The following is a 12,773-nucleotide window of genomic DNA, read 5'->3' on the forward strand; positions in this document are numbered from 1 at the left end:
GGACATACTCATTGTGCCCAGTCAAAGTTCCAAAAACTCACATAATTTTCTATGCTGGGCTCCATCCAATGATGTCACCCATGTGTGAGGACTAACATCCTGCAGTCCTAGGAGAACACCCCTTTACAGGTAAGCAACTCTGAGTCTGGATGTGTCTGAGTGTGGAGAATGTGTATGTGTGTCTATCTTTTATGTTATGGTCACTATGTGTACTATGTATTTATATGATTGGTTTGGTCTCTCTGCTTGTGTCTCTGATTCTCTGTGTCCGTCTGCTCTGGGTGTGCTGTGTTTGTCTCTGTATTTGTCTGGGTACAGTGTGTCTGTGTAGTTGGGTGTCTGTGTCTCTGTGACTGTCTGCATGCCTCTCTGTATCTGCCTCTATAGCAGTATTTCCCAACATTTTCAAGCCCAAGGCTATCCTATATTAACAAAATGTTGTGTGACACATCAGTCTCCACAGAGCAGGCAATTAGACATAGAGAGGGCTTGTACGACTAGAAGAGGAGTTAGAGAAGCACTGAAAGATCTGCCAGTATCTATTTGAAATGTTAAAACAAAAGAAGGGGGGAAAGACACAACCTATCACCATGGACCTCTACATACAAGTGCAAGAGAAAGGAGGTGTGGTGTAGGTAGCCTGCTCATTTAGTTAGCTTGACTGCTGTATGTGGCTGCCAGTGCTCCTCCACTGCTGCTACTCCCAACACTCAGAATAAGTCACATCTAGTGCTCAGCAGATACACTTCCTGTCTGTCTCAGCCTAGGGATAAAACAGGCTGGAAGGACTCAAAGGAAGAAGCTCAGGAGGGAGAAGATGAGAAAGTGCTGTGTGCACTGTGTGTGTCGCACAAAGTGGGGTTCTGCTGTCTGCATGGTGCTTATTGATTCCCATTTTCCAGAGCTGATTCTGTAGCTAGGAAGGAGAGGCATGCACAACTATATATGTTCTAAGAAAAGCGTTTCAACATGTTTAAGAGCCACTGTTGGTGTTTCTTCTTGCTGTGAGGTGCGGAAAACAGAGCCCAAGTGCTGGTCTGGATCTGAGAATCAGGCAGTGGTGACTTTTCTGTAGTACACCCAATTGCATCTGAAGGTACACTGTTTGGGAAACACTGCTCTAGATCCTGGTATATATGACAGATTAGATAATGACTGGAACTCTCTTTCCTCAGGGCCCTGAACACTGCTTCTGCCATACCTCCATTCTGATCTGACCTGAGAAGCGAATCTAGGCTCAGATATTGAACCCAGTTTGCCTGTGTAGCACTGCACAGCACTACCACTGAGCCATCAAAATCTTAATGTGTTTTTCCGTGGTGGGGATTTCATCGTAAATATAAGCTTCTCTTTTTTTCAGCTGATTGGTTGCAGCCTTGTAATAATCATTTAATACCCTATACATTATTTTTTTTGAAAACCATTTTTCAAATCAGTAAACTGAATTCACCATACTTTGGAGGAAAAATCTCTGCTGTCATGTATGTAACTGTACTTTTTAAATATTGGTAACCCATTGAAAATGTAAGAAAAAAAGGTATTGTTCAGTGTTATTTTACCTAAAGAAAATAAAGATTTTTTTTCTTTTTGCTGTATAGGTCCATGGTTTGAGATGTATCTGACTTCCAGAGAACCAATTGCTTTCAATTTCAACGCTTTCATTGGCATGAATCCAGATCCACGGCATGAATATAACAACCAGCTTGTGAGAGCAACAAATTTGATCGTGTCAGGAGTAAGATTTCTCAACTCACTAAAGTCTAACTGTCTAGAACCAGATATATATTTTGCTAACACAAAATGGAGCAACAGTAATCTCTTCCAAATATTTGTTTCTTTTCTTCCAACCTCATTGTCCTGGTACGGTGCATACATGTTTAATGCTTATCCTTTAGATATGTCACAGTATAAACGTCTCTTTAAAAGTACTAGAATTCCTAAACAAGGAAGAGACCAGCTATTTACAGATGAATCTGCAAGGCATTTGCTGGTAATGAGAAATGGACATTTCTATGTTTTTGATATATTGGATATGAATGATAATATACTACACCCATCTGAAATCCAGGCCAGTCTGCATCAAATATTGCTTCATAGTGATCAGCTATCTCAGTTTCCCATTGGTTACTTAACCACTGAAGAAAGAAATACATGGGCATTACTAAGACAGCAACTTCTTGATGCTGGAAATGAAGAAAATATACATCAAATTGATAGTGCATTATTTTGCTTGTGTTTAGATGATATTTCCATAAAGGACAATATTCAGCTGACACACACTATGCTTCATGGATATGGATTCAATCGCTGGTTTGACAAGTCCTTTTGCTTAATTGTCACTAATGATGGAACCGCAGGAATCAATTTTGAACATTCGTGGGGAGATGGTGTGGCTGTCCTTCGTTTTATCAATGAAGTATTTCACAACAGTACAAAGTATCCAGCTCTTACACCATCTTCTAGTCCTACCAAGTTAATCTATCCAAATGTTAAGAAACTAGACTTTAAATTAAATGAGTCAATTATATCTGCTATAAATACTGCACGCAACAAATTTGAAAGCCACCAGAACAAATTGATTCTACAAATTTTCCAGTTTACAAAATTTGGAAGAGAATTTATATTGAGACAGAAGTTGAGTCCAGATGCTCTATTTCAGCTTGCCTTTCAGGTGGCCATTTATCGCCAGTATGGAAAAACTGTTGCTGCATATGAGGCATGTACCACAGCTGCTTTCAAACATGGCCGTACAGAAACAATTCGACCTACAACGAGTATTGCAAAAACGTGTGCACATGCTTTTGTTTATGAGCGAAGTTTACGCAGTGTGGGTGAACTGAGGCACATGATTGATGACTGTTCAAAATACCACAGAAAGTTGCAACTAGAAGCTGCTACAGGTTGGTTGTATATTGCTTATAAATCTATTAGTACTATACTGTCAGATCTTTTTTAGCATTTCAGAAGCACATTCTCCTTTTGCACTCAGGCTTGATGACAATAATGCTTTATCTTCTTTGATTTTGATGTCAGATGTTTCTGTTGTAGGTATTTGTTGTACTTAGATGAAGAGCCACATCCACAAATTATTTTTATTACAGTATTACTGCAAAACTGAAGAGGCTTACTAGTGACCTGCATCGCTCCATGGTGAGACCCCACCTTGAATACTGTGTACAATTCTGGTCGCCGCATCTCAAAAAAGATATATTTGCGATGGAGAAGGTACAGAGAAGGGCGACCAAAATGATAAAGGGAATGGAACAGCTCCCCTATGAGGAAAGACTAAAGAGGTTAGGACTTTTCAGCTTGGAGAAGAGATGGCTGAAAGCCACCAGAACAAATAGATAGATATGATAGAGGTGTTTAAAATCTTGAGAGGTCTAGAACAGGTAGATGTGAATCGTTTTTTTTACTCTTTTGGATAATAGACTAGGGGGCACGCCATGAAGTTAGCATGTGGCACATTTAAAACTAATCAGAGAAAGTTCTTTTTTCACTCAACGCACAATTAAACTCTGGAATTTGTTGCCAGAAGATGTGGTTAGTGCAGTTAGTATAGCTGTGTTTAAAAAAGGATTGGATAAGTTCTTGGAGGAGAAGTCCATTACCTGCTATTAATTAAGTTGACTTAGATAATAACCACTGCTATTACTAGCAACGGTAACATGGAATAGACTTAGTTTTTGGGTACTTGCCAGGTTCTTATGGCCTGGATTGGCCATTGTTGGAAACAGGATGCTGGGGTTGATGGACCCTTGGTCTGACCCAGTATGGCATGCTCTTATGTTCTTATGTACTCCTCTTAGGGGAAAATTTTCAGACAGTCTTCAAACTACTTGTATGGTTTTAATGTGTACACTTTGAGGTGAATTTTAAAAGAGTTGCTCACATTAAAAGGCTCATATATGCAAGTATCTGGGCCGATCGTGAGCAGATTTTAAAAGCCACAAATACATGCATATATATGTGTGCATGAGTAAAAAAATAAAATAAAAGGGTGGGGTTGAGGGCGTGTCAGATATTCCAGGGCGGGTCCATTACATGAGTAAATCCAAATTTTAAATCTGACAGCAGGAAGCAGCCTGTTAGGCATGTTTACTTCTGCTCTTTATGAGGTGTAAGCCTGCATAAATCTCATTTTATGCCTAAAATGATTGGGTGAGGAGTCTGAGTAAATTGAAGAGCATGCAGGCTGAAGAACCAGAGGGCTCTGTATTGTGCTGGAGGTGGACCCTTGGCCTGGGGCAGGATTGGTATGGCCCTCCAGTCGGATCCAGAGAGCGCCTGCCACCAGGAGGCAGTGCATAGGAGGAGACAGAGGCTAGCTGGAGCTTCGCCAATAGCAACCCAGGGTTCCCTCAGGATGAGCCCTTGGTTACCCGGGCTGCCTGGTCTTAGGTGGGCCTGGCAGGGTCTCCTAGAGAGAAAGTTCAAGGGAGTGCCCACAACGAACAAGGGTGCGCGGTCGGTGTGCAGACAGGGAAGTCCAGAGGTCGCAGGAGGCCAGAAGAGAGTGTCTGAGTATATAGCGAGGATGAAGGCCAGAAAATCAGTCCAGAATGGTCAGCCAAAGCAGGGTCGGTAACAGAGGTCAATCCAGGCGTAGTCAGGTCAGGCAAAGGTCAAGTTCCAGGCGGCGATCAAGAGTAGTAGGAGTTGAGGCAGAGGTCAAGTCAGGCAGCAATCAAGAGTAGTCAGAGAACAGGCAACGGACAGTACCGTGAGATCAGTCCAAAGGGTACTACCAGGAATGGAGAAATGAAGGAACAGGAGACACTGGAACAGGAGACACAGGAGATGCTGGAACAGGTGACGCTGGGAACAGAGGGAACTGGAACTGGAGACACAGGAGGCAAGACACTGGAACGCAGGAAGGCAAACTAGAGACACCGGAATGTACGACCCGATTGCCAAAGCACATTAGGGGAACGGGCCTTCCCTTATATACAGAGGGAGTGTGATTTCATTGGGGAGCGGCGGGTTTGAGTTTCCCGCGTTTGGCCCTTTAAGTAGAGTGATGTCGGCCGCGTGCGCCTAGGGGCAAGGCCAAGGACCAGGAAGACGCGGAGACCCTCCGGGAGCTCTGCTGCAAGGCCGGCAATGGGAAATGGTGAGCGGGAGAGCTGGGGGCGCGGCAAAACTCACTGCAGCGGCCGAGGAGGTGAGGCAGGAGCTGGTAGACGGACGGAAGAGGTGAGCAGGACCGGCCGCGGCGTGGACGTGGCAGGAAGCACAGCAATACCCCTTCTAGGCCTCCCCCTTACAGGCCTGGCTTGTCAGGATGGGCCCTGTGGAGCTCCGCGAGGAGGTTCTTGTCATATATGTGGTGGGAGGGCTCCAGGAGTTCTCCGGCCCTGAAGCCCTCTCATGACAGAAGGTATTCCCAATGGCCTCTTTTCTGGTGGACATTAGGACTTCTTATATACAGAGGGAGTGTGATTTCATTGGGGAAGCGCCGGGTTTGAGTTTCCCGCGTTTGGCCCTTTTAAGTAGAGTGATTGTCGGCCCCGCGTGCGCCTAGGGGCAAGGCCAAGGACCAGGAAGACGCGGAGGCCCCCTCCGGGAGCTCTGCTGCAAGGCCGGCATGGGAAATGGAGGACGATTTGCAAGAGGGCCATTTCAGGACCAAAGGCTTCAATAAAGAAAAGTGTGAAAATGTGTTGTGGATTCCTGTTGCGATTCCGGGTGCGCTCCCGGAATCGCCACCTACCCCGTTGCGGTTCCGGGTTGGGTTCCGTGGTCCCAGGGCCTTCGGGGACCCTACCGCCGCAGGCCCAGCGTCTGCCCACCTCGCCAAGGCCTGCAAGCTTCCCCTGCTACTGCGTCCTCGCCTGCGTAGGAAGCAGCCGGGTTTTCCAGCCGCGGCTAGCTCCGTCCCCTTAGACGCGGCCGCGCGCGGCAGGCCCCGGTTCCTTAAAGGGGCCAGCGCGGGAAGGAAAATGCAGCCCAGCCTCAGGATGACGTCAGACGCCCTCAGGGTATTTAAACCCTGCAACGAGACCTGCTCCTGGCCTTGCAACGAGGTTCCCAGGTTTGCCCTGTCTCCAGTTGCTGCGTTCGTGCTTCGTTACCTTCTACTTGGCTCCTGACCCCGGATTGGCTTACGTTTGATTCTTGGCTTCTGACTCCGGATTGGCATTTGGTGATTCTCTGGCTTCTGGTCCGACTCGGACCGGCTTACGTTGACTCTCTGGCTTCTGACCTCGGACCGGCTTACGTTGACCCTCTGGCTTCTGACTCCGGACCGGCTTACGTTGATCCTCTGGCTCCTGACTCTGGACTGGCGAGCGACGACCCTTCGGCACTCGGACTACAGCTGACCAGGCCCCGCGGGCCCTCCTAAGTCCCAGCGGCCGGGTCCCTACGGGCTCCTCCTGGGGGGACTCCGGCTTCCAGGGTGAATCTCCTAAGTCCCAGCGGCCGAACTTCTACGAGCTCCTCTCGGGGGAGGATCGGCTTCCAGGGCGAAGGTCTTCTCAACACAGTGCCAGCGCCACCATCACCTCCTTCCTCGCCAGAGCTCTTGGTCGCATAGGGCTCCCAGAGTTCCACCTTCGGCCAGCCACCAGTCTGTCCTCGCCGCCTCCCGGTCGGGGTCGCTGCTGCAATCACCTACAGCAGCTCTTCCTCTGGCTCCGATCGGCCCAAGGGTCCACGAATCCAACAGATTGCAAGGCCATGGACCCGGCGGACCTTGCCGGTCTAAAGGCTATCCCAGGCATAGCCCAGAAGCTGCAGCAACAGCAATCCTGCCTCGACACACTGATGTCGGCCGTTCAACGTCTGGCGGATCGAGTAGAAGGGACTTCCGCAGCTCGCCCCGCAGCATCCACGTCTCAGGCCAACCCGGGTTCCCCAGCCCCGGTACAGATGCCAGCACCTCCTAGGTACTCTGGGGATCCGAAGGCGTGTCGGGGTTTTCTCAACCACTGCTATATCCGTTTCGACCTTCTGCCAGCACAGTTCACCACGGACCGGTCTAAGACAACCTACATTATCTCTCTCCTGGACGGGAAACCCTTGGCTTGGGCTTCATCCCTCTGGGAGCGCCAAGACTCCCGATTAAATAACCTCGTGCAATTCGTCAAAGCCTTCCGGAGGATCTTTGACGAACCCTCCCGGGCCTCTACGGCTGCCTCAGAACTCCTCCAGCTGAGACAAGGCACTCGCCCTTTAGAGGAATTTGCAATGGAATTCCAGACCCTGGCTACTGAGCTAGCCTGGGGAGAGGATAGTTTACACGGGATATTCCTGGAGGGCCTGTCTCCCCGGCTCCAGGATGAACTCGCGGCCCGGGATCTTCCGGATGACCTACAGGAACTCATAGAACTGGCTGGACGCGTGGACTGGCGCATCCAGCGCCGTTTTCGTGAGCGAAAGTCCGGCCAGGGAGGGTCCGCTCGTCGAACCACGCCACCTCGGGTTCGAACTTCACCTTCTGCGGCAGCTGCTCCTCCGTCTGAAGAACCCATGCAGTTGGGCCGGGGTCCTCTTTCGGCCGAAGAACGAAGGCGTCGATGCTCACAGGGACTATGTCTCTACTGCGGTGGTAAGGGGCATTTCCTAGCCCGCTGCACAGAGTGCCCAGGAAACGCCAGAACCTAGAGTCTAGTGGGGAGTTGACTCAAGGCAGTATCTCTCCGGACTCCCCATGTACTGTTCCCGCTAAACTCTGTCTTCCTGGAGGAGGTTTCGATACCCTGGCGCTCCTCGACTCCGGGTCCGGGGGGAATTTTATCCTCCGAGACCTGGCGCAACAGCTACAACTCAAAGTCTTGCCTCAGGAACCACCCTTGCGAGTATCGTCCATCCAGGGGATTCCCCTCCCAGGAACCATATCTACTCGTACGACTCCGCTTCAGCTTCAGGTGGGTTTCTTCATAAAGAGGACTCTTTCCTCATCCTCGAGAGGTCCATTCACCCACTCGTCCTCGGACTGCCCTGGCTAAGAAAACACTCTCCGGTGATCGACTGGTCCTTGCTCCAGATCACATCGTGGGGTCCAGGCTGCGCCTGCCATTGTCTTCCTGCTCGCCCGCTACAGATGCTTCCGCTCCTGGCTACTCCTCTGACAGTTCCACCCCAGTACCAGTCTTTCCAGGATGTCTTTTCTAAAGAGAAGGCAGAGTTACTCCCAGAGCATCGCCCGTTCGATTGCGCAATCAACTTGCTCCCGGACACCACGCCCCCTCGTGGGAGAGTATATCCTCTGTCCTTACCGGAGACCAAGGCTATGTCCGCCTACATTAAAGAGAACCTGGACCGAGGGTTCATCAGACCGTCTAACTCTCCGGCTGGAGCCGGCTTCTTCTTCGTGGCCAAAAAGGATGGGTCTCTTCGGCCCTGTATTGATTACCGGGGCCTGAACCAGATTACCCGACGAGACCGCTATCCATTACCTCTGATTCCGGAGCTCCTGGATCGCCTACAAGGAGCTCGCATTTTCACCAAGCTGGACTTTAGAGGGGCATACAACCTCGTACGAATCCGACCAGGCGACGAGTGGAAGACCGCCTTTAATACCAGGGACGGCCATTACGAGTACCTCGTCATGCCCTTCGGTCTCTGCAACGCTCCAGCGGTGTTCCAAAACCTTATGAACGAGGTGCTACGTGACCTCCTGTACACATCAGTCATTGTTTATCTCGACGATGTCTTGATTTTTTCCCGGGATCTTGAGGAACATCGGCAACATGTGCGACAGGTTTTGCTAAAGCTGAGGGAGAACCGACTATACGCGAAACTGGAAAAATGTCAGTTTGAGGAGGAGTCTTTGCCCTTTCTGGGATACATCATCTCCTCTACCGGCTTCCGCATGGACCCTGAAAAAGTTGCCGCCATCCAGAACTGGCCCCAACCGGTGGGAGTAAAGGCAATCCAGCGGTTTTTAGGCTTTGCCAATTTTTACCGCCACTTTATCCCGCATTACTCCTCCTTGGTGGCGCCCTTAACAGCCCTCACGCGCAAGGGTGCAGATGCACGAAGTTGGCCACCAACTGCCGTACAGGCCTTCCAGGATCTTAAAGAAGCCTTCCTCCAGGACACCTGCCTCCGACACCCGGATCCCCTACTTCCGTTCATTGTGGAGGTGGATGCCTCCAACGTAGCCGTGGGGGCCGTCCTGTCCCAGGTCTCCAAGGACGGGAAAACCCGGCCATGCTCCTACTTCTAACGGAAGTTTTCGCCTGCCGAGAGGAACTACGGCATCGGAGATAAGGAGCAACTGGCCATCAAGCTGGCCTTTGAAGCATGGCGTCAGTGGCTGGAGGGGGCCCAACATCCAATTGTGGTTTATACGGACCACAAGAACCTTGAATACTTGTCCCATGCACAGAGGCTCAATCCTCGGCAAGCACGCTGGTCCCTCTTCTTCAGCAGGTTTAATTTCATTCTTCGTATCGGCCAGCAGCAAGAATACTAGGGCAGACGCCCTCTCACGTGTCTCTGAGGTTGAGGACAGCCCCGACCCTCCTCAATACATTTTGGATCCGGCTAAAATCCAACTGGCAGTCACCGAAGTAGCACCAGCAGGGAGGGTGGTAGTTCCAGTACGTGCTCGAAGACGGGTCCTAGCCTGGGCACACGATTCGTTGACGGCAGGACACCCCGGGGTCGCCCGGACTCTCCAATTACTGACGGAGTTCTATTGGTGGCCACGGGTGAAGGAGGATGTTCGCCTCTACGTACAGTCCTGCTCCACATGTGCGCAGCAAAAACCTCTGCCGGGTCGCTCCTGGGGGCTTCTTCAGCCACTCCCTGTACCCGCGGAGCCATGGACCCACATCTCCACGGACTTCATCGTCGAGTTGCCCCCGTCTCAAGGGAAAACGGTGGTATGGGTCACGATTGACCGCTTTTCGAAAATGGCCCATTTTGTGCCCCTGGCCAAGTTACCCACGGCCCCAGAGTTGGCTGAACTTTTCGTCCACCATGTCTTCCGCCTGCACGGCTTACCTCAGCATATTGCCTCGGATCGTGGCCCCCAGTTCACGGCAAAATACTGGCGGGCGCTCTGCAAGAAGTTTGGGGTTCAACTAGACCTGACCACGGCGTTCCACCCCCAAGGCAACGGGCAGGTGGAACGCACGAATCGAACCCTGAAAGCGTTTCTCCGAGCCTTTGTTAGGGAGCAGCAGGACAATTGGGTGGCTCTCCTTCCGTGGGCCGAGTTCTGTTACAATCGTCATCGCACTCTCCGCCACGCTACAGTCTCCCTTCCAGCTGGTTTATGGAAAGGTTCCTAAGCCTCCACTACCCTTGCCTGTGTCTACTTCTCGCCAGCGGCGCAACTGACGGCCAACCAGATTCACCAGCTTTGGCGCACCACTCAGGAGAAACTCCACCGCACCGCCGCCCGGTTTAAGGCTTACGCGGACAAGTCTCGCCGACCCGCTCCAGTATTCTTGCCCGGATCAAGGGTTTGGCTCAGTACAAAAAATATCCAGCTCCGGATCCCTTCCATGAGGCTAGCTCCTCGCTACATCAGACCCTTCCGGGTAGCCGAGCGGGTTGGCGCGGTCTCCTACCGTTTACGTCTACCATCTACTCTTCGGATACATGACGTCTTCCATGTTTCTCTCCTCAAACCGGTGGTCCTTTCTCGCTTCCACCTCTGCCTCCGGAGCCTTCCGAGGTCGCTTCAGATCCTGGGACCACGTACACGTGAGAGAGGTCTTGGACGTCCGGTTCCCGCCGTCATCGGTGGGAATACCTTCTGTCTTGGGAGGGCTATGGCCCAGAGGAGAATTCCTGGGAGCCCTCTTCCCATATTTTGGATAAAGACCTTCTTCGCCTGTTTCACTCCACGCACCCGGACAAGCCGCGGCCCCCCGGGAGGGGGCGTAGGAGGGGGGGGTACTGTTGCGATTCCGGTGCGCTCCCGGAATCGCCACCTACCCCGTCGCGGTTCCGGGTTGGGTCCGTGGTCCCAGGGCCTTCGGGGACCCCTACGCAGGCCGCGCAGGCCCGTCGTCTGCCCACCTCGCCCGGGCCTGCAGCTTCCCTGCTACTTCGTCCTCGCTGCGTCGGAGCAGCCGGCGTCCAGCCGCGGCTAGCTCCGCCCCCTAGACGCGCGCGCGCGCGCAGGCCCCGGTTCTTAAAGGGGCCAGCGCGGGAAAATGCAGCCCAGCCTCAGGATGACGTCAGACGCCCTCAGGGTATTTAAACCCTGCAACGAGACCTGCTCCTGGCCTTGCAACGAGGTTCCCAGGTTTGCCCTGTCTCCAGTTGCTGCGTTCGTGCTTCGTTACCTTCTACTTGGCTCCTGACCCCGGATTGGCTTACGTTTGATTCTTGGCTTCTCTACCCGGATTGGCATTTGGTGATTCTCAGGCTTCTGACCTCGGACCGACTTACGTTGACTCTCTGGCTTCTGACTCGAACCGGCTTACGTTGACCCTCTGGCTTCTGACTCCGGACCGGCTTACGTTGATTCTCTGGCTCCTGACTCTGGACTGGCGAGCGACGACCCTTCGGCACTCGACCTTGGACTACAGCTGATCAGGCCCCCGCGGGCCCTCCTAAGTCCCAGCGGCCGGGTCCCTACGGGCTCCTCCTGGGGGGACTCTGGCTTCCAGGGTGAATCTCCTAAGTCCCAGCGGCCGAACTTCTACGAGCTCCTCTCGGGGGAGGATCGGCTTCCAGAGCGAAGGTCTTCTCAACACAGTGCCAGCGCCACCATCACCTCCTTCCTCGCCAGAGCTCTTGGTCGCATAGGGCTCCCAGAGTTCCACCTTCGGCCAGCCACCAGTCTGTCCTCCTCCGCCTACCCCGGTCGGTCGCTGCTGCAATCACCTACAGCAGCTCTTCCTCTGGCTCCGATTGGCCCAAGGGTCCACGAATCCAACAGATTCCTATTGAACTGGGGAGCTGCAACTGATAAGTTACAACTCTGATGCGTCTGATCATTAGAAATGGCCCTATGAATTTGGGGGCCAAAAATTGCGAAGGTAATTGTAGCTTAATGTGTTTCATGCTGAGCCAAACATTCTGGCCTGGGTGAAATAAAGGAGCAGTGCGACGGTGAGCATCGGTGACTTGGCCTAGTCTTTCATTGAATTGATTCCAAAGGTGGCAAATCGTCTGTGCTGTAGACTGGGCAGCAGGCGAGGGCATGGAAAGTGGCACTGGCAGAGGCAGGCGTGGTTGGCGACCGAACACCACGGAGAAGAGGGAGACATTGGTTGCTGAGGCGACATGGGTATTGTGGGACAACTCCGCCCAGGGCAAGAGGTCGGCCCAGTCGTCCTGTTGATCGTTGACATATGTCCTTAAGAATGTCTTCAAGGATCGGTTTGTCCTCTCGGCTTGACCGTTTGCCTGAGGGTGGTAGGCCGAAGTCAGATTCAACGAGATATCTAATTTTTTGCACAACGACTTCCAGTATTTGGCAGCGAATTATGGCCCACGGTCGGAAACAATCTCTTTGGGGAGACCTTGTAGATGGAATATGTTCTTGAGGAAGAGTTTTGCCAGTTCAGGAGCCAAAGGGAGACCCGGTAGTGGAACGAAGTGTGTCATTTTGGAAAAGCAGTCAATGATGACCCAGAAGACCGTGTTGCCTCTTGATGGGGGCAGATCAACGATGAAGTCAGTAGAGATGCTTGACCAGGGCTCCGTGGGAGCCGGAAGGGATTGAAGAAGGCTCCAAGGGCAACCAGTGGGAGGTTTGTGTTTGGCGCAGATGAGGCATGAGTCCACATAACTATGGGAGTCTTTGACCATGTTAGGCCACCAGTAGTATCTTCTTAGCATTTCAAGAGTCCGAGCCC

At 51.8% G+C, this 12,773-nt stretch overlaps 1 protein-coding gene across 2 annotated transcripts in view; it reads left to right on the forward strand.

The window, feature by feature from the left end:
* LOC115073954 (carnitine O-palmitoyltransferase 2, mitochondrial-like) overlaps window positions 1-12,773 on the forward strand; it is a 267,341-nt gene that overhangs the window by 226,312 nt on the left and 28,256 nt on the right. For both annotated transcript variants that reach the window (XM_029572960.1, XM_029572968.1), the window contains one exon: window positions 1,599-2,900. In XM_029572960.1, coding sequence (XP_029428820.1) covers window positions 1,599-2,900 — 1,302 coding nt within the window. The remainder of the gene's footprint in view (window positions 1-1,598; window positions 2,901-12,773) is intronic.

Source organism: Rhinatrema bivittatum, chromosome 1 (assembly GCF_901001135.1).
Source record: "Rhinatrema bivittatum chromosome 1, aRhiBiv1.1, whole genome shotgun sequence".
NCBI lineage: Eukaryota > Metazoa > Chordata > Amphibia > Gymnophiona > Rhinatrematidae > Rhinatrema > Rhinatrema bivittatum.